Here is a 21,029-nt window from a genome sequence, read left to right as displayed (position 1 = left end):
CGCGAGCCTAATCAGGTGAGCTCGCTGCGTGATGATGCGGTTCCCATACCCTCCCACCCGGCCCTGACTTAATTCCCGAGGAGGCCACGATGGTTGGGGCTGTGGCTAGTGAAGGGGCACGGAGCGGGCAGGCAGGGGCCAGAACAGCCTCCTTTCTTAGAAGCAGAGAGGGAGAAGGAGGGTAGGAAAACAGGCCCGGGGAGGTGACCTGCTCCACTTCTCAAAGTTCTGCGCCCTGGAGAGCTGCGCCCGGCTGTAGAAATTTGCCCGGAGCGCACGTCGCCTCGGGACCTGGGGTGCGCCCTGAGGGTCCCAGTGCTGGCCGGGGACTGTGCAGAGGGTCCAGAGCGGAGCTGGGTGGGAGTGAGGCTCAGGACCCCCTTCCCACCTCGCACGCGCCCCCTGGTTTAGGGAAATTTCAGGACGCGGACAGCGCCCCAGCTGTCCACCGGCAGGGCCTGGGTGGCGCTAGGGAAGCCCCCAAAGTGGGACTCACTCCCTCAGGTGCAGGTCATGGGACCCACAGATACCCCTGCATGCTGGCCGCGAGCGCCCAGGGCGGCAGGGTGCGGCTCAGGCTCTCCCCGATCTGCTTCAACAGGCCGGGCTGCTGAAAGGGGTCGTCTCTTCCTGCCCCTTTCTCTTCACCTCCGATGTTCCTCCCGATTCCATCTCCACCCTCATCCTCGTCGCACTCCGCCTCGTAGGTCATGGCTGCGCCTGGTAGCAGGTCCGAGCGGCCACAACTCCCAGAGTACAGCGGCAGCTACGTGGTGTCGCGGCCGGTCTACAGCGAGCTGGCCTGGGAGGAGCAGCACGAGCGGCGCCTGCAGGAGCGCAGGACACTGCGGGAGCGCCTGGCCAAGGGCTGCAGGTAGCGGCGCCTCGCTGCAGCGCCGAAAGCGTAGGCGGCCCCGGCTGCGGGGCGCGCAGCTCCTCCGCGGGCTGGACTCTGGGGATTCCAGGGCTGTTTCCCTTCCCGACGCGGTCTTTCCTGGGCAGAGGGTGGCTCCATCATTCTTGGCCCCGAAATGGACTCTCGGAAACTTGTCTTTGGGGAGATTGTGTTCTGGGAGCCTCGTCTCTCTCTTTCCGCTGGTGAGGAAACCCAGAGTGTGCCTGGAGATACAGCGATCCCCAATGCCTTCTTGGTGAAGTTCAGGCTGAGGAGAGCAAGGGAGGAAAGGGAATCATTTAAAAAGAGATGATGGGTAAGCCCATCACCTGACCGGGAGGTCTTGAAACTCCCAAACTAATCTAGGCAGGAATTCAGGGGCAGATTAACCAGAAAACAAGGTACGCACGGGTTTACTTACTAATCTGTAGTGCACAGTTTCACCACATCGCTAATATGGTGAAAAACAGGTGAACCTGTGCACTACAGATTAGTAAGAACAAGTAAGCCCGTGAGTGCCTTGCTTGTCTGGTAATTAGTCCCTGGGCAGGATATCATTCAGAGACACGGAATGAAAGCTAGAATACGGGAGAGGGCCCCGTGCTCTAAATTATTAACTGTGAGGCAGTAGGACCCTGAAGGGAACCATCATCCGTGCCTAAACCCAAATGCGCCACCTGTAATTAGTTACCGCAAACATAATTTAGAGAATAGTCAACTACTACCAGATTTTCTTTCTTTAACCCTTTTTTTATGGAACATTTCAAAGATAGACACAGTAGTATAAAGAACCTCCCCTCTTCCCCGAAGACAAATCATCAGGCATGAAAAGGACTGGTCAGTGGGGAGGAGAGAGATGCTGATGAAGAGTGAGCTAATTAAATCAGGTGGACACTGGAGAGTGTGTTGGCAACTCTTGACTGGAGGGGGGATGGGAAGATAGAGAGAGAGGGAAGATGGCAAAATTGGCACGAAACGAGAGACTGAAAGGGCTGACTCAATAGGGGGAGAGCAAGTGGGAGAAGGGAGTAAGATGTATGTAAACCTACATGTGACAGACTGATTGGAATGGTAAATGTTCACTTGAAGCTTAATAAAAATTAATTAAAAAAAAAAAGAACCTCCCCTCTAAGTTTTTAACCCCCCATCCAGCTTCACCAGTGATCAAACTCAAAGTTAATCTTGTTTCATCTGTCCCCACTGACTTGGTCGCCCCCTCCTGTATTATTTTGAAGCAAATCCCATAATTATGTTTTTTTCTGCATGTATTTCAGTATGTATCTCCAAAGACTAACTTCTAATATAGCCACAATTCTGCAATCACGCCTAAAAAAAAAAAAAAAATTTAACATCAGCAAATATTTAGTCATTGTTCAAATTTCCAATTGTCTCATAAATGCCATAATTAAAAAAAATTTATTTGAATCAGGAGCCAAGTAAGATTCACCTGCTGTTGATGATGTATTTTAAATCTCTTTCATATATAGGCTGCCAAATTTAAACAATACTAAGCAGCAAGGAACAACAAAGTATCCATTCATCACGCTAAGATTTCTGTAAAAACCGGCTCTAAGCTCATGATGCCAAAATATACACTGTGTTTATTTTTCTTAAAAAAAAGAAAGAAAAGTAAGAAGAAGGTGCCTGGGTTAGAAGTCTGAAAATTAATCTCCATTTAGAGACCCCGTGGCTGCACCATTAAATGGGTTCTCGTGTAGGGATATTTTCTCAGAGGATTAAAAAAGGTGGAAGTGGGGAGGGGACACTTAATCCTGTGTTTTCTAGTACAGTGCATTTAAAAGGATAGATACAGTTCTTGGCATCATGGTAAGCACTTCAGTGTTAGTATTTTCCATGTAATTCTTATTCTTTTTCTAAATAGTTATAAATGTAGAGTTCAGTTCATAACTTTTTGATTTGCAATTGGTGGTGACCAAGATTGGACTGGAAACCCCATCTGCTTGCTTTTTAACAGTTGTTCCAGAAAGAGAGCCCTTCATGTACTGAAGACTCTTCTGCCCATTTTGGAGTGGCTCCCCAAATACCGAGTCAAGGAATGGCTGCTTAGTGACATCATTTCAGGAATTAGTACTGGACTAGTGGCTACATTACAAGGTAAGATGCTGATGAGCCGGCTCCCAAGTGGCTGAGAGTCAGTCGCCAGCAGCAGTTCATGACTTCCCCTGGTTACCATGGAGATCTGTGCCAAATGCTTGCTCATCCTTCAAGGCCTTCATTTTTCCTCTAGAGGCCCTTAGTAGAGAGATTCACTTCTTTTCTTCTGTAGAATTCCCTTCCTGGGAAACCCTGTTGCTCCTCTCGCTGCATGGTTCCAACAGCAGGCATATCACCTAAGCAGTAGCTTCCCAACTTTCTTTGACCACAACCCACCCTGAGAAATACTTATGTTACATCATGACCTGCACACTCATATCTAAAGTTTTGTGAAATAATATCCTCACTACAAGTGATGCACTCTGAGCTTTTCTATTCTGTTTATTTTTTTTTATGATGATTACAGCCCTTTAAATCATTTCATATCTTACACATGGGTTTCAACCTACAGCTTGAAAGTGGATTAAAGAAAAGTGAAGGAAATATCTTGGCCTGGACCACACATGAGTGTCTTTTCTGCCCCCTCCTTTTTTTTTTCTTTTTAATCTCTTCCCTTTTTAAAATATCTAGAAAAATGTTCCTGCACGGGTAGTTATTATTTATCTATTTGTTTTTGCTAGCGCACCACAATTTATTTCATTTTGGTTCTGATAACATTTTTTTTTTCTGAATGGAAATGTTAACTGTAGAAAATATAGACGAAAACATACAGTAAAATGCAAATTATCCGTCATGTAATGTAGACATAAGGTGTATTAATATCTTTGGTCTTTTTCCTATTTGTTCCTGTGTGTAAAGATTGGGATCATATATACATAAGGTTTTTTTTTTTTTTATTGTGGTGAAATATATATAACAAAATGTTTGCCATTTTAACCATTTGAAGTGTACAATTGAATAACATTATACATTCACACTATTGTGCTACTATCATCACTATCCACTTCTAAAAGTTTTTATTAGCTCAAACAGAAACTCAGTGTCCCTTCAGCTGTAACTCCTTTTCCCCCTTTCCTTAGCCTCTGGCAAGAGTAATTATCTTTGATAATAGCTTTATACCATAATATTTCCATAAGAATCTTGGGAATCTCTTACAGAGTTGGTGCATAGCAATATGGCATTCTCCTCCTTTCCCCATCCCCGTCATCTTGTTTTTGCTCCCTACTTCCCACTTGCTAAAGCCTCAGGACAATGAAAGCAGAAATCTCATTTACTTACAAAAAATTTATGGAGCACCTAGTAGGGACCAGGCACTAGAAATGCTGGTATGAGTTAGATGCACTACCTGCTTTCAAGGAGCTCACAGTCCAATAAGGACATATATAATTACAATTCAGCCTGCTAAGGGATGGCAAATGAGTATACTTAACCCAGCCTTGGGGGACTGGGAATGGCTTCCTGAAGGCTGAGTTGTCAAAAGTGAATTTCCCTGAAGGATAAATTTGAATTTGCCAACCGATGGGAAGTTAGGTGGGGGCGGGATGTGTGTAGAAGGATGACTAGTTCAGAAGATTGAGCAATGTTGTGAGCCAAAATTTGACTGCAGAACTCTCAAACGATTACTCAGAGCAGGCCAGGTAGAGTCCCACAGAGAAGGAAGCTGTTCCACGGCCTCAGAGTAGAGCCTCGCCCTGATCATCGATGTTTGCAGTCTCAAAGGCAGATGGCAGATAGAGAAGGATGGAGCTGTGAGGTTCATAGACTAAACAATGCCAAGTGCCGGTGAGCATAGCAGACTCTAACAGCCATAACGAGGTACCACCCTGTGGCTTCTGAGAGACAGAAACCGTGCCTAATTCATGTTTAGTCAGTGCCTAGTACAGAGACTGGCACTTAATAGATAATGCCATAAATATTCAGTGAAAAGGATTAGATTGCATTCCTGATAATGAATCATCTTTGTACATGAAAGATGGTGTTTCAAGCCTCATGTCTACCAAGTTTTCATAAAGTATCTTATAATAATTAGTTTTGCTTATTAAGTATCAGACACTGTGCTAAGGGCTTTGACCAGTTATCTCATTCAATCCTCACAACAACCTTGCAAAGTAAGTACTATTATTATCTCCTTTTCAGTACATGAGAGATTTATAAAATCTTGCCCAGAGTTACAAGTTGGTAAGTGGTAGGGCTGGGACTTGAACCCAGAGTCTACAATTATCTTAACTAATGAACTATGTATTTCCTTCCTCTGTGGATAATAAATTTTCCAGAAACATCATCTCTATAAATTTTTTTTTTGAGGTGAATTTCCAGGAGGTTAACCTGCTTGCTTCATTCATTTAATAAATATTTGTACTTATTCTGTATGTAAGGTGTTTAGCCATGGGAATTCAGTGGTTAATTGACAGAGTTGCTGACCCGATGGAGCTTGTTTTTAATGGTAGAGACAGGAATTAAATGACAGGTAAATAGATATGATATCCAATATGGTGGAATGAATGTGATGCTGTCATAGGGATTAACTTGAGGAGGGAGTCTGTTTTTGATTGAATGGTCAAGGAAGGCCTTTCTGAGGAGGTGAAATTTAATCAGAGACTAGGGTAAGAAGGAAGACACAGCCATAAGATAAGCACAAGGGGCAAAGGCTCTGAAGCAAAAAGGAATTTAGTATTTTCAAGGGAAGAATGAAGAGAATTCTAGCTTGGGTGGAAAGGGTGGGTGAACAGAATGAGATAACTTTAGGGAAGGCTGGCCACTAGGGTGAGGCGAGTGAAGCACTCACTCTTAATGTGCTCCCTTAAATATTGCACCTCAGGCATCTTACTTGCCTTACCCTAGTCTCATCCCTGAGAATAGTTGTGTCAGCTTGAAGCCGATCAAGCAGGAAATGGAGAGAACTGCATGGATCTGAAATATATTTTGGCGCGGTAATCGCTGATATTTACTGTTGGATCAGGAGTATGAATGGCAATTGCACATGACTCCAAGGTGGTTGGCTTGAGCAAGGTGGTTGGTAGGTAGTTATGTCATTTATTAAATGTCAAAGACTGGGCGAGGAGCAGGTTTGGGATGGAAAATCAAGTTTCTTGTCTCGATGTCAAGTTTGAGATGTGTGTATGACATCTAAGTGGAGATGCCAAATAGAGACTTGGAGCTACTACAAATGTGAAGGTCAGAGGAGAGGTCTGGGCTAGAAATAAAAATCGGGGAGCCTCAGCTTAAAGGTGATACATAGAATGGGAATCCCTGAGATTACCTATGGAGAGGGAAAGATGAGGAAGAATGGAGGGTAGGAATACTTCGAGGTAGGACAGTGAGGAGGGAGCAACTAAGAACCTGAGAAAGTTGGACCTGGGACATTAGAGAAAAAGGACAATCAGAGGAATGTGGGGTCAGAAGTCAAGAGAGCTTTTTTGTTTGTTTTCGTTTTTTAAAAAAAAGGATAGAAGGGTTGATAATGTTGAACATTATTGAGGGGTAGAATACAATGAATGAATCCATACAACATTTTCCAAAAGTTTCGAGGAGCAGAGAAATATAATTGGAGGGAGATAAAGACATGAAGGTGAAGAGGGGATTTATTTTTCTTTTAACATGGGAAATACTAGCACATATTTGTGAACTAATGGGAATGACCTAGAGAAAGAAAGAGATCTGTGGTCCAAGAGATAGAGGAAAAACATGGAAAGAGTAAAGTCGTGAGATGGGGCAAGTGTGGATGAATTCTAAGACAAAAGTGGAAAGATTGCTTCTTCATGACTGGAAGGACATTTCCTGCATTTTAAAAGGAAGAAAGATGGACAAAATGGTGCAGGTGCAGGTAGGTTTGACAATTTGGTGAAAAGCAAATTGGAGGTATCTTTTATAGATTTTGATTTTTTTTTTATCATTGTAAAAAATATATAACACAACATTTGCCAATTCAACATTTTTTACGTGTACAATTCAGTGTGACCGATATATTAAGCATGTTATTCAACCATCACCAGCGTCTATTGCCAAGTTTTCTATTACCAAGACAGGTACTCTATGGTTTCTAGACAATGACTCCCCCTCCCCTCTTCCTCCTACCTGGTAACCACTAGTAAACTTTGATATCTATACATTTACCTATTCTAGATATTTCATTTAAGTGGGGTCATACAAAATTTGTCTTCTTTTGATTAACTTACTTTACTCAGCATGATGTTTTCAAGGTTCATCCATGTTGTAGGATGTATCAGGACTTTGTTTTTCTTTATGACTGAGTAATATTCCATTGTATGTATGTACCATGTTTTGTTTTTCCATTCATCTGTTTATGGACATTCAGATTGTTTGCACCTTTTGGCTGTTGTGAATAGTGCTGTAATGAACTTTAGTGTGTATGTATTTGTATGGATCTCTGCTTTCAAGTGTCTTGGGTATATACCTAGAAGTAGAATTGCTGGGTCAAATGGCAGTTCTGGAGTCATTAGGTGGGGTACTAACAGAAAGTCTGGTGATTCAAACCCACCCAGAGGCGCCTTGTAAGAAAGGCCTGGCGCTCTGCTTCTGAAAGATCGTAGCCTTGAAAATCCTACGGAGGGCAGTACTACTCTGAAACACGTGGAGTCACCATGAGTTGGAATTGACTCAAAGGCAACTTTTTTTTTCTTTTTAATGTTATATGTGCAACTTTTGGAGGAATTGTCAAAATGCTTCCCACAGCAGCTATACCATTTTGCATTTCACCAGCAATGGAGGAGGGTTCTGATTTCACTACATCCTTGCAAACATTTGTTGTTTTCCTTTTTTGTTTGTTTGTTTTTTAATCTTAGCCACCCTGGTGGGAGTGAAGTGGTATCTCATTGTAGTTTTGATTTGCATCTCCATAATGGCTAATGATATTGGGTATCTTTTCATGGACTTGTTGTTGGCCAATTGTGTATCTATTTTGGTGAAATGTCTGTTCAGATCCTTTGCCCATCTTTTGATTGGGTTGTTTGTCTTTTTGTTAAGTTGTAAAAGTTCTTTATATTTTCTGAATACTAAGCCCTTATCTGATATATGGCTCCCTCAAAAAGCCTCCCAGTCTGTAGGTTGTCTCTTCACTTTGTTTAAGTTCTTTGTTGAACAGAAGTTTTTAATTTTGATGAAGTTAAGTTTACCAATTTTGTCTTTTGTTGCTGTGCATTTGGTGTTGTATCTAATGGAGACTATGTTTTTAATGATATGAGTCTGTTAAATGAGAGTCTGTGTGGAGAAGGGATGGGCAGTTTGAGGAGAGTAGGGGAGGAGCCCTGGTGGTACAGTGGTTAAGAGCTTGGAATGGTTAAGTGCTCAGCTGCTAACCAAAATGTCTTCAGTTCAAACGCACTAGCCTCTCTGCAGGAGAAAGGTGCAGCAGTTTGCTTCTGTAAAGATTTACAGCCTTGAAAACCCTATGGGGTCAGTTCTACTCTGTCCTATAGGTTCGCTATGAGTCAGAATTCGACTCCACGGCAATGAGTTTGTTTTTTGATAGGAGAGGTTTGAGAAGTGGACTCAGAGAGATGAAAAGCACACTCATGAAGAAATGTAATTGGATTGTCAGACAGTGCTGAGTGCCCATTTGGGCCTTGTAAACACAAATTCTAAGTGAAACCGTTTAGCCAAAATGTAGATGTCTCCAGTTTCATTTATTTAATTGTCCAAAGGCTATCATGGATGGAAAAGGTGGATGTTTGCAGTCAGCTAGATTGAGGTTTTGCCAGACAAGGGAGAAAGACAAAGAAGCAAGGAAGTTAAGGGTATTTGAAAAATTCTGTGGAATCTGAGTTGGACAAGGAGGGAGGGCGATGAAGACAGAAGGGTACCAAGGACGGTGACAAAGTGGATCAGTTAGTAGATTAGAAGCCTCACGAGAAGAAAGTAATGTTGCAGCAGGGATTCTGGAGTAGGCCAGCTGGAAGGCTAGGAGGTGGTAGCTGGAGAGAGAGAGGCTGAAAATTGAGATTTCAGAGGGTGGGTCCGTTTTCTGATGATGATGAAGTCTATGATACAACCATGTGCTGGGCAGCTGAGGAGTAGGGGAAGAACTCATCAGAGGTGACATGCTCAAGTTACTGAGAAGCTAGGTTGTTGCTAAGGATAATGATCTTTTTTACTTTTGTTATCTGAAAGAATTCTCATCAGGCAGCAAAAGATCATTGCAGCTCTTTCAGTGCAGCTTTTATTTATAGCTATGGTCTGCTTTCCACTTTCTACTTTTGCTTTCTAAATGTTTCCAAATGTTTATTAGCATCAGCTTTATCTATATATATCAGAATTCTCTACATTATGTGTATCAACCCAGAGATCCCATGGTTTAAATTCATGGTTTAGATTTCTTTACGAAGTGTGTAAATTTCTAAATTGTTCTACCAAGTTCTCTTATAATAAAGATGCTGACAGTATATTTGAGCAGCATTTATCCATAAATAGGACACTATATAAGAAAACTGACAAAGTCCTTATTTTTCAGGCATGTGGAATTATAGAGCCCAATTTAGGGAAATGGAAATTTAGGACACGAAGCAAGTCCATAGGGAACAGACAGGTTGTGCTTTCATTTGCTGCTGCTCCTTTTTTTGTCTTCTCTTTGTGGAATCACCTTTCTATTCCATGTTCTTGAAGCTACTGATGATTGGAATTCCTTGTTTTAGCTTGTGTTAAAACAATTGATGTAAAAAAATGTTGAAATGACATATGTTTTGTTAGATATATATTTACCACAATAAAAAAAACTGCACCAGTAATACCTATGTTTCTAGAATGCAAACTCTACAAGAGCAATGACTTTATTTTTTCATTTCTGTATCCCCAAAGCCTAGAACAGTGCCTGGCACATGGTAGGTGCATAATCAACAGTTGTTGAATGAATATGAGTAAATACTTATTGTAGAAAACTAGAAAATACATGTAATGAACACGAAAAAGTACCTCCTCCACAAATTAGAAGTCACCTAAAATCCTATAACATAGATAGCCCATTAGTATTTTGGTAAATATCCTGCTAGGCACAAATACACGTTGTTGTTGTTATTAGGTGCTGTCAAGTCAGTTCCAACTCATAGTGACCCCGTGCACAACAGAACGAAACACTGCCCAGTCCTGCGCCATCCTCACAATTGTTGCTGTACTTGAGCCCATTGTTGCAGCAACTGTCTCAATCCATCTTTTTGAGGGTCTTTCTATATACCTATATAAAAAATATAAAGACATATCTAGAAACGATAAGCACCAAATTCAGGATAGTGGTTGCCTTCTGAGGGTAGAGGGAAGAAAGAAAATATGATAAGAAAGCTGCAACTGTAATGGCAATTATTTATTTCTTAAGCTGGATGGTGGATACATGGTGTTTATTATATTCTTTGTCTTTTTGTGTTTCTGAATTAATTCATCTTTATTAAAAATCTTTGCACATTTTTTATATACACAATATACATGTTTACTTTTACAAAAGTAATGCATACTTATTACACTTTGGAATCTTTTTTTTCACGGTTTTCCTTTTACTTCACGTCTCTCCGTGTCAGCAAATGTACTTTTGTAGATATCACATCCTTTTCATTTTGTAGAATTACAGTGTATGAAGCATAACTTACTCAATCACTTCCTTGTTTTGGGACATTTATTCAGTAAATAAATTTTGAGTGTCTGTGGGCCAGGACAGTTAGGTTGTTGTTGGTTTTTTTTGTTTGTTTGTTTTTTTAACTATCATAAACTTAATCCTTTATTAATGACTCAAGGGACAAAAGGCTTGGCTTTCTCTCACTTGATTGAGTGGGATGTGGGGAGATGATACAGAGTGAGTTATGACTGCCTACCTATGAAGCCTTCGGCCAAGAGGAAAAGAATGCGTTACCATCTTCTTGCAACCCTGTGTACACCAAAATATTGAGATTTCTCTATGAAGCCTGACATTCATGGACCCAGAGGCTGTTGGGATACCCTAGTGGAGGACTGGTCTCCTTCTCCAGGGTAGAGTTGCCTTGCCTGGTGTTATATAAAATTGTATTTTTTCTTTGCCTGGATCTAATTTCTCTTCCCTATCAAGGGGGAGGAAGGATAGTACACAAGAACTGTGTCCCTAGAACACAGAGACACTGACCTCAAACGATACTGTGTCTACGTGAAAAACTGGTTTGAGCCTTTGTACTGAATTGATCACGTTTTTAATCATCAGTTGACTGGTTTTTTTTTTTCCCACTGATCCGATCAGTTGAGCTAACTTATTTGAGCAGATGATGCATGTGGATGCGATCAGTGTCCCAGCTGATTGCGGCCATGGTCTGCATCCTGCCGTAGCCACAGACTGTGCACAGAACAAGGAGACCACTCAGGGCAGGCTGATGCATTGGAGCTGTAAACAGAACATACCAGTGAAAAGGTCTTTCTTTGTGTAGTAGAAATGATACCTTCACTTTTGTGAATTTAATAGTTTTGAATGTACTTTCAGGCATGGCATACGCTCTACTAGCTGCAGTTCCTGTTGGATATGGCCTCTACTCCGCTTTTTTTCCTATCTTGACATATTTTATCTTTGGAACATCAAGACACATCTCAGTTGGTAATTATAAACGTATACTACAATTACATTTGTTTATGCTTAAAGTGTTTTGGCTATGTTATGTGTATCACTCTTTCATAGCTTTTTAGATGTTTTCCAGGGAATTAGGGCTTCAGTGCTTTGCCTGCTTTTCCTATTCAGTGATTCAGTGGCTCTCCTCAACTTTCAAAATACTGTGCTTTTGGTTAGCTTTATACTTTATTTTTTTTTTAATTAAAAAATGTGAAAACTATAGTCTACCTTCAAATTTCACAATGTTTTCATTAAGAAGAAAAACTTAACAAAATTTCACTCTACCTCTAGAAAGTGCTCCTTTTCAAAATACAGAATGACAGAGGAAAAAGCCTTCAAGAGGTCTTTGAACCTACTGTTTTACTAGATTAAGTTAACATTCACTAAATTATGTTCTTCAAATGTATATTCATGATCTCCTTAAAAAAAGTTCTTATTTTACATCACTAATATTGGAAGACCAGCAAAGTCTTGCCAAAACAATTTAGAAGCAAAGCTTGGCTTTCATTCTTTGTATGGATCAAAATAGATTTACGTCCGGCTGTTCCCAAAATTTTAATTCTATGTTGTTAGACTGTTCTAGTAAATGAATGTTTTATGCTATTTTGCAACTTTGACATTTATACAAGAGGTAATTTTATTCTTACATCCATCTGCTGGCTAGATATGCCTACCTAGATGATCCTCTTGAAACACAAATACAACCATCCACTCCTCCCCCAACCCATACCCTCGTCCTTAGTTTTATCTTCCCCCTTATCTAGCATATTACCTTGTCTGTACAAGGAGATCAGCAATAAGTTGTTGATTGAAAGCATTTCCTCACATTGGAGAGTCAATCAGCATTAAATGCTTACCTAGGTGAGGAACACAGAAGCTGTTTTTTTCTGTGGTATTGCTACATGTTCGGACACTCCAGGTTACTGGATCTTGGTGTCAAGTCCTCTCAACCATAAACCCCTCCGTGATTATCTAACCATGGGACCATCATTATCATGGATTAAAATATCACTAGGGAATGGAGAAGTTGCTAGCAGGAAACAGTGTGCTTTTTTAACCTAATCCCAGGATGGTTAAGAGCTATGGCTAAAAAGCCAAAAAGTCGGTAATTCAAATCCACCAGCTGCTTCTTAGAACCCTATGGGACTGTTCTACTCTGCCCAGTAGGGTTGCTATGAGTTGGAATCGACTCGAGGGCAATGGGTTTTTGTTTTAATCCCATGAGAGATTCAAGAATAACACTGAAGAAGGCATAGCCCTTAACCAGTACACCACCACGGTTTCCACTGAAGAAGGTAGGCTTTGTAAATCATTGCTCTCAATTGTTAAACACCTATGATTAATACTTGATTAATTGATACTTTTTTTCACCAGGACCTTTCCCAGTGGTCAGTTTAATGGTGGGATCTGTTGTTCTGAACATGGCTCCTGATGAACACTTTATCAGTAATGAGACTACATCAAATGCTACCGTGATAGATTTTGCAGCTAGAGATAAAGAGAGAGTATTGATTGCAAGCACCCTTACTCTTTTGGTTGGGATTATACAGGTAATAAACTTATAAATAAAATGTAGAGTGATGTGATTTTTATTTGAAATAACTAACTGATTCACCTAAAAGCAAGAACAAAGCAATCTAATGGAACCCAAAATTATTTTCTAAGTTACATTGTTGTAGATCTGATGCTAAAATAGTCAACAGGACCCCAAATTTTTAAGGCTCACTTATCAAAGTCAGAGATAGAAAAAAAGACAAAAGCAGCAGAAGAGCATGTATGATTGAAATGGAGATAAGGGAAGGAAACTGCGAGAACCCGTAAAGAAGAAAAAAGTGTTCTTGTGAGCAGAGCCAAGGGACGTGAAAGTCAAAGAAACTATACGATTTTTTGCTTTCCTTAGGACATATCTAGAAATACTTCTAGATATTACACATGGTTTTAAAATTTTAGAGTGATAGAAGGGTGGGAAGGGATAGGGTATTAAATTCAAATTTGCTCTCCTACAAGTACTTTTATGCTATAGCTACAAGAGTTTTAGTTGGTGTTAGGCTTAATTTGTTAATATTTCAAGAGTGTTGATTCTTCTCCCAAGCAAACATTTCATTTTTCCTTCCTTTTTGTCCTAGTTGTTATTTGGAGGTTTGCAGGTTGGATTCATAGTGAGGTACTTGGCAGATCCTTTGATTGGTGGATTCACAACCGCTGCAGCTTTCCAAGTGCTGGTCTCACAGCTAAAGATTGTCCTCAATGTTTCAACCAAAAACTATAATGGAGTTCTCTCCATTATCTATGTAAGTATTGCCTCTTACTACAGAAAAAAAAAGAAGTGGGTCATTATTCATCCCCAAAAGAAATGTGTTCTTTCCCTCTTCAAACTGAGTCTGGAGAGTATGGATTCTTCCATGCATACTTTGGGAACCAAAAACAATGCTCTTCTCTGAAAGAAACAATAGATTCAGGAGTAACACTGAAGATGGCAGGTTTTGTAAATCATTGTTCTCAGTTGGTAAAAATGGCTTCAGAAATGTCACTGTACTTAAAAATTTAATAAAAATAAAGTGGTATGATGAAGTGAAGACTGGCCTGGGATTCTACAGAGTTGAGTTATGCTTAAGCTTTGCCTACAGTAAGCCGAGTAACCTTAGACACATCATGTAGGGTGGCTGAGAGCTCGGGTTTGAATCCAGGTGGACCTGGATTCAAAAGCTGACTTCTACTTACTGGCCATGTGAGCAAGTAGCCACGAACCAGTTCCCTCTCTGTAAAATGGGGTCGACAATAATATCTACCTCGTTGGATTGTTAAATAAGACAATGGATGAGAAATACTTGGCTCAGGGGCTTGCTTGTAACAAGTATTCAAAGTAGTCATTTTGAAATTGACATCTCAAGATCTGTTTTCTTTTTTATTATAAAATAAAATGGTTGGAGATGTGTCTTTAAAGCTCTTTCTAACTCTGAGAGTTTATGAAGTTTATAATGTAAATGTCTCAGCAATTATAGATGAAAACGAACATTAGATTCACACATGATTCAACATGCAAAAGAAGGATGAATAATCTTACTAGTTAGATTTGAAAATATTCCTGAATTTAAATAAGCGTTCTATAAAAAGCCTGTTACTGATGCTTGAAAAGCGGTGATTATAGTAACATATTCCTCAGCTTGGGGAAAATGAAACTATACAAAAATAATATGTCCACATTAAGAATGGAGTTTGAGTCCTTTAAAGATCTAGGTATTAGCTTCTAAAACAATGTATACATATATAAGATCTAGTGCAGTTGTCAGGAATTTGTTCAATTTCATAAAATGCCATAATCCCACATTATTCCATCCATCTAATAAATATTATCAAGTGCCTGTTACAGGCCAGGCACTAAAATGTGAAAATAGATCAAGGAGGCAGTATATCACATTGATTAAAAAAAATTAGGATCATGGATTTTGAACTTCAACAGACTTGAGTAGGTGTCCTGGTTCCACCACCTACTGTCTGTATAACCTTGAGTATTATACTATTATTATACCCATTTCCCTAAGTTGTAAAATGGGTATAATAATAGTAGCTACCTTGTAGAGTTAAGAGGAGTTGTGTAAAGCACTTACTTAGCACAGTGTCTAGCACATAGTAAGAACTCAATTTATTATTGTTGTTATCATGGATGAGTAGATTTCATGGAGCTTACTGTTAATTTCCAAAGACCCAGTCTGTTAGAAGATATTAACACAGGCTATTTTTTGATTCACCATTGTTTGTGTCACTGTTAACTTTTTTCCTTACCAAGTCCTCTGTTCTCTTTGAGACCTCCTGATCGTTTTATTCTGACGGGTTCTCTCATTTGTACCGTCTCTGAGTCATCTTTCTTTTACTTGCTTTCACACTTTCCTGTCAAGCGTTCATTCATTTATTCATTCATTCATTTAATACACCTGTTCAATAAGTACTTGTTGAATACCCACCATGTACCAGGTACTGTTCATTTCCTAAACACCCACTGACTCCTGACCACACCAAGACATCCCTTAATGAATTTACTCACTCCTTGTAGGAACATTGCATCCACACAGATCACAGGAAGCCTTGGCCAATGGCTAACCTGGGGCCCTGATTGTTGCTGGGCCTCTGAAGAACAGGAGGCTAAAATAGTCTTTTTGCTCTCTTATAACTATGCTTAAGAAGAAGCTTGCTGCAGTTGACCTCTCTTTTGACAGGGACAAAAGTGACTAGGAAACACTAGAACAAGGTCAAAAACTGTCTCTATACCAAAGGTTTTTCTTGTTGAACATTATTCTTTATTTATATATATATACACACACACGTTTTCTTTTTTTTAGAGTAATTTTAGGTTTACTGAAAAGTTGCTCACAAAGAAGCTTGGAGTTCTCATATATCCTACCCTCTGCATACAGTTTCTCCTATAATTATCTTGTATTAGTGTGGTACATTTGTTATAACTGAGGCACCAAACTGTTGGTGCGTTATTATTAACTAAAGTTCATAGTTAGTGTCCACTCATTGTGTTGTCCAGTTTTATATATATATGTTAATAATATTTTATTGTGTTTTTGGTGAGAGTTACACAGCAGCCTAGGTTCTCATTTAACAATTTTTACACGAATTATTCAGTGACATTGGTTGCATTTTTCACAATGTATCAACATTCTCATTAATCTGTTCTGGTTGTTCCATTTCCAATAATCTAGTTTTCCTGCATCCTTACCTTCTCATCTTTGCTTTAGGGCAATTTTTGACCATTTGGTCTCATACAGTTGATTTTTTAAAGAAGTGCAATACTCATGGGTTTTATTCTTTATTTTATGAGCCACTCTGTTATTTAACTACAATGTAACCTCAGGGGATAGTTTCGGTTCAGGGCTGGCATAATGGTCAAGTGCTACGGCTGCTAACCAAAAGGTCAGCAGTTCGAATCCACCAGGCACTCCTTGGAAATTCTATGGGGGCCGTTCTACTCTGTCTTGAAACCCAGACCCAGTGCCCTCTGTCTTATAGGGTCACTATGAGTTGGAATTGACTCAAGGGCAATGGTTTGGATTCTTTGGTTTTCCAGGGTGATAGTCTTGGAGTGCTCGAGTCACAACTGGTTCAGTAACTCTGGACTTTTTAAGAATTTGAGTTCTGTGCCACATTTTTCTCCCATTCTATCAGGATCCACCTAATGTGGCCTTGATCAGAACAGTTGGTAGTGATAGCTGGGCACCATCTAGTTCTGGTCTCCGGATAGGTGAGGTTGTGTGGTTCATGCAGACTGCTAGTCCTGCCCGCACGTGTCTGTCAGTTTGTCATACTGTGGGGGCTTGTGTGTTGCTGTGATGCTGGAAGCTATGCCACTGGTATTCAGATACGAACAGGGTCACCCACGGAGGACAGGTTTCAGCTGAGCTTCCAGACTAAGACAGACAGGAAGAAGTACCCAGCAGTCTACTTCTGAAAGGCATTAGCCAATGAAAACCTTATGAATAGCAGTGGAACATTGTCTGATACAGTGCTGGAAGATGAGCCCCCCAGGTTGGAAGGCACTCAAAAGATGACTGGGGAAGAGCTGCCTCCTCAAAGTAGAGTCGATCTTAATGACGTGGATGGAGCCAAGGTTTCGGGACCTTCATTTGCTGATGTGGCACAGCTCAAAATGAAAAGAAACAGCTGCAAACATCCATTAATAATCGGAACCTGGAATGTACGAAGTATGAATCTAGGAAAATTGGAAATCGTCAAAAATGAAATGCAACTCATAAACATCGGTATCCTAGGCATTAGTGAGCCGAAATGGACTGGCATTGGCTGTTTTGAATCGGAAAATCATATAGTCTACTATGCTGGGAATGACAACTCGAAGAGGAATGGTGTTGCATTCATGGTCAAAAAGAACGTTTCAAGATCTATCCTGAAGTACAACACTGTCAGTGAGAGGATAATATCCATACGCCTACAAGCAAGACCAGTTAATATGACTATTATTCAAATTTACGCACCAACCACCAGGGCCAAAGATGAAGAAATAGAAGATTTTTATCAGCTGCTGCAGTCTGAAATTGATCAAACATGCAATCAAGATGCATTGATAATTACTGGCGATTGGAATATGCGAAAGTTGGAAACAAAGAAGAAGGATCAGTAGTTGGAAAATATGGCCTTGGTGACAGAAACAATGCCGGAGATCGAATGATAGAATTTTGCAAGACCAATGACTTCTTCATTGCAAATACCTTCTTTCGCCAACATAAATGATGACTACACACATAGACCTCGCCAGATGGAACACACAGAAATCAAATTGACTACATCTGTGGAAAGAGATGATGGAAAAGCTCAATATCACCAGTCAGAACAAGGCCAGGGGCCAACTGTGGAACAGACCATCAATTGCTCATATGCAAGTTCAAGCTGAAACTGAAGAAAATCAGAGAAAGACCACGAGAGCCAAGATATGACCTTGAGTATATCCCACCTGAATTTAGAGACCGTCTCAAGAATAGATCTGATGCATTGAATACTAGTGACCGAAGACCAGACAAGTTGTGGAATGATATCAAGGACGTCATCCATGAAGAAAGCAAGAGGTCATTGAAAAGACAGGAAAGAAAGAAAAGACCAAAATGGATGTCAGAAGAGACTCTGAAACTTGCTCTTGAGTGTCAAGCAGCTAAAGCAAAAGGAAGAATTGATGAAGTAAAAGAACTGCACAGAAGATTTCAAAGGGCCTCTCGAGCAGACAAAGTAAAGTATTATAATGACATGTGCAAAGAGCTGGAGATGGAAAACCAAAGGGAAGAGCATGCTCGGCGTTCCTCAAGCTGAAAGAACTGAAGAAAAAATTCAAGCCTCGAGTTGCAATAGTGAAGGATTCCATGGGGAAAATATTAAATGATGCAGGAAGCATCAAAAGAAGATGGAAGGAATACACAGAGTCGTTATACCAAAAAGAATTAGTGGATATTCAACCATGTCAAGAGGTGGCATATGATCAGGAACCGATGGTACTGAAGGAAGAAGTCCAAGCTGCTCTGAAGGCATTGGTGAAAAACAAGGCTCCAGGAATTGATGGAATATCAATTAAGATGTTTCAACAAACAGATGCAGCACTGGAGGTGCTCACTTGTCTATGCCAAGAAATATGGAAGACAGCTTCCTGGCCAACTGACTGAAAGAGATCCATATTTATGCCTATTCCCAAGAAAGGTGATCCAACCGAATGTGGAAATTATAGAACAATATCATTAATATCACACGCAAGGAAAATTTTGCTGAAGGTCATTCAAAAACGGCTGCAGCAGTATATCGACAGGGAACTGCCAGAAATTCAGGCCGGTTTCAGAAGAGGATGTGGAACGAGGGATATCATTGCTTGTGTCAGATGGATGCTGGCTGAAAGCAGAGAATAGCAGAAGGATGTTTACCTGTGTTTTATTGATTATGCAAAGGCATTCGACTATGTGTATCATAACAAACTACAGATAACACTGCGAAGAATGGGAATTCCAGAACACTTAATTGTGCTCATGAGGAACGTTTACATAGATCAAGAGGCAGTTGTTCAGACAGAACAAGGGGATACTGATTGGTTTAAAGTTAGGAAGGTGTGCGTCAGGATTGTATTCTTTCACCATACCTGTTTAATCTGTATGATGAGCAAATAATCCGAGAAGCTGGACTATATGAAGAAGAACGGGGCATCAGGATTGGAGGAAGACTCATTAACAACCTGCGTTATGCATATGACACAACCTTGTTTGCTGAAAGTGAAGAGGACTTGAAGCACTTACTAATGAAGATCAAAGACCACAGCCTTCAGTATGGATTACACCTCAACATAAAGAAAACAAAAATCCTCACAATTGAACCAATGAGCAACATCATGATAAATGGAGAAAAGATAGAAGTTGTCAAGGATTTCCTTTTACTTGGATCCACAATCAACAGCCATGGAAGGAACAGTCAAGAAATCAAAAGACGCATTGCATTGGGCAAATCTGCTGCAAAGGACCTCTTCAAAGTGTTGAAGAGCAAAGATGTCACCCTGAAGACTAAGGTGCGCCTGACCCAAGCCATGGTATTTTCAATCGCATCATATGCATGTGAAAGCTGGACAATGAATAAGGAAGACCGAAGGAGAGTTGACACCTTTGAATTGCGGTGTTGGTGAAGAATATTGAATATACCATGGATTGCCAAAAAAGCGAACAAATCTGTGTTAGAAGTACAACCAGAATGCTCCTTAGAGGCAAGGATGGTGAGACTGAGTCTTACATGCTTTGGACATGTTGTCAGGAGGGATCAGTCCCTGGAGAAGGACATCATGCTTGGCAGAGTACAGGGTCAGCAGAAAAGAGGAAGACCCTCAACGAGGTGGATTGACACAGTGGCTGCAACAATGAGCTCAAACATAACAACGAATGTAAGGATGGCGCAGGACCGAGCAGTGTATCGTTCTGTTGTGCATAGGGTCGCTATGAGTCGGAAGTGACTCGGCGGCACCTAACAACGACGTTAGTCCTGTAGACTAGTTTCTTCTGAGTCTTTGGTTTCCTTCTTTCTCTTTTGCTCTGAACGAGTCGAGACCAAAAGTTGTATCTTAGATGGCTGCACACAAGCTTTTAAGACCCCAGATATTACTCACCAGACTAGGATGTAGAACATAAACTTTATGAGCTATATTATGCCAATTGACTGAGTTGTCCCAAAAGACTATGGTCCTAAGCTTTTAAACCCAGAAAACCAAACTTGCAAGGTGCTTGGTTACATCTAAAAAGTATTTGTAACTCTGCCCCCTTTGTGGCTTATTATATACGTGAATGTATATGAATTCGTACACGTACCTATATATACAAATACATATAGCTACATCTATATGTATATGGAGCCTGGGTGGTGCAGTGGTTAAGATCTATGGCTGCTAACCAATTGATTGGCAGTTTGAATCCATCATCTGCTCCTCAGAAATTCTATGGGGCAGTTCTACTCTGTCCTTTAGGGTCACTATGAGTCAGAATCAGCTTGATGGCAATGAGTTTGGTTTTGGTGTATGTGTATGAGTATGTATATACCACACACACACACACACACATATATATGTATGTATCCACACACACTTTTTGTTGTTGTTCTTGTTGCAAAATTATATGTTTTATCCTTTACCCAAAATATCTTTTTTTCTTGGATATTTCTTTGTGGCATAATTTACTTTGGTCGTGCTGTGCACACTTCACCCACATTTGGTGCTACTTTTCCCGTCACCAAAAATGAGAAGTGTCTACTGTCTAGACAGTGATTCCCCCTCCACCCATCCCTGGAAATCAACAATGAACATTGATCTCTGTATATATACCTATTTTTGTCTTCTTATAAAAGTACAATCATACAATATTTGTCCTTTTGCGACTGACTTATTTCACTCAGCATAATGTCTTCCAGACTCATTCACGTTATGATATGCTTCAAGAAGTCGTTGTTATTCTTTATGGCTGTGTAGTATTCCATTGTATGTATGTCCTA

At 40.3% G+C, this 21,029-nt stretch overlaps 1 protein-coding gene across 1 annotated transcript in view; it reads left to right on the top strand.

Annotated features, from left to right (window-relative positions):
- The first annotated feature begins 710 nt into the window (after positions 1 to 710).
- Positions 711 to 21,029, top strand: part of SLC26A4 (solute carrier family 26 member 4) — a 59,894-nt gene continuing 39,575 nt past the window's right edge. Inside the window, exons 1-5 of the mRNA XM_049893060.1 lie at positions 711 to 874; positions 2,871 to 3,010; positions 11,394 to 11,504; positions 12,891 to 13,066; positions 13,643 to 13,807. Coding sequence (XP_049749017.1) covers positions 711 to 874; positions 2,871 to 3,010; positions 11,394 to 11,504; positions 12,891 to 13,066; positions 13,643 to 13,807 — 756 coding nt within the window. The remainder of the gene's footprint in view (positions 875 to 2,870; positions 3,011 to 11,393; positions 11,505 to 12,890; positions 13,067 to 13,642; positions 13,808 to 21,029) is intronic.

This window comes from Elephas maximus, chromosome 8 (genome assembly GCF_024166365.1).
Source record: "Elephas maximus indicus isolate mEleMax1 chromosome 8, mEleMax1 primary haplotype, whole genome shotgun sequence".
In the NCBI taxonomy this organism is placed as follows: domain Eukaryota; kingdom Metazoa; phylum Chordata; class Mammalia; order Proboscidea; family Elephantidae; genus Elephas; species Elephas maximus.
The sequence above is the reverse complement of the archived record's forward strand: the minus strand, read 5'-3'. Positions and strand labels throughout refer to the sequence as shown.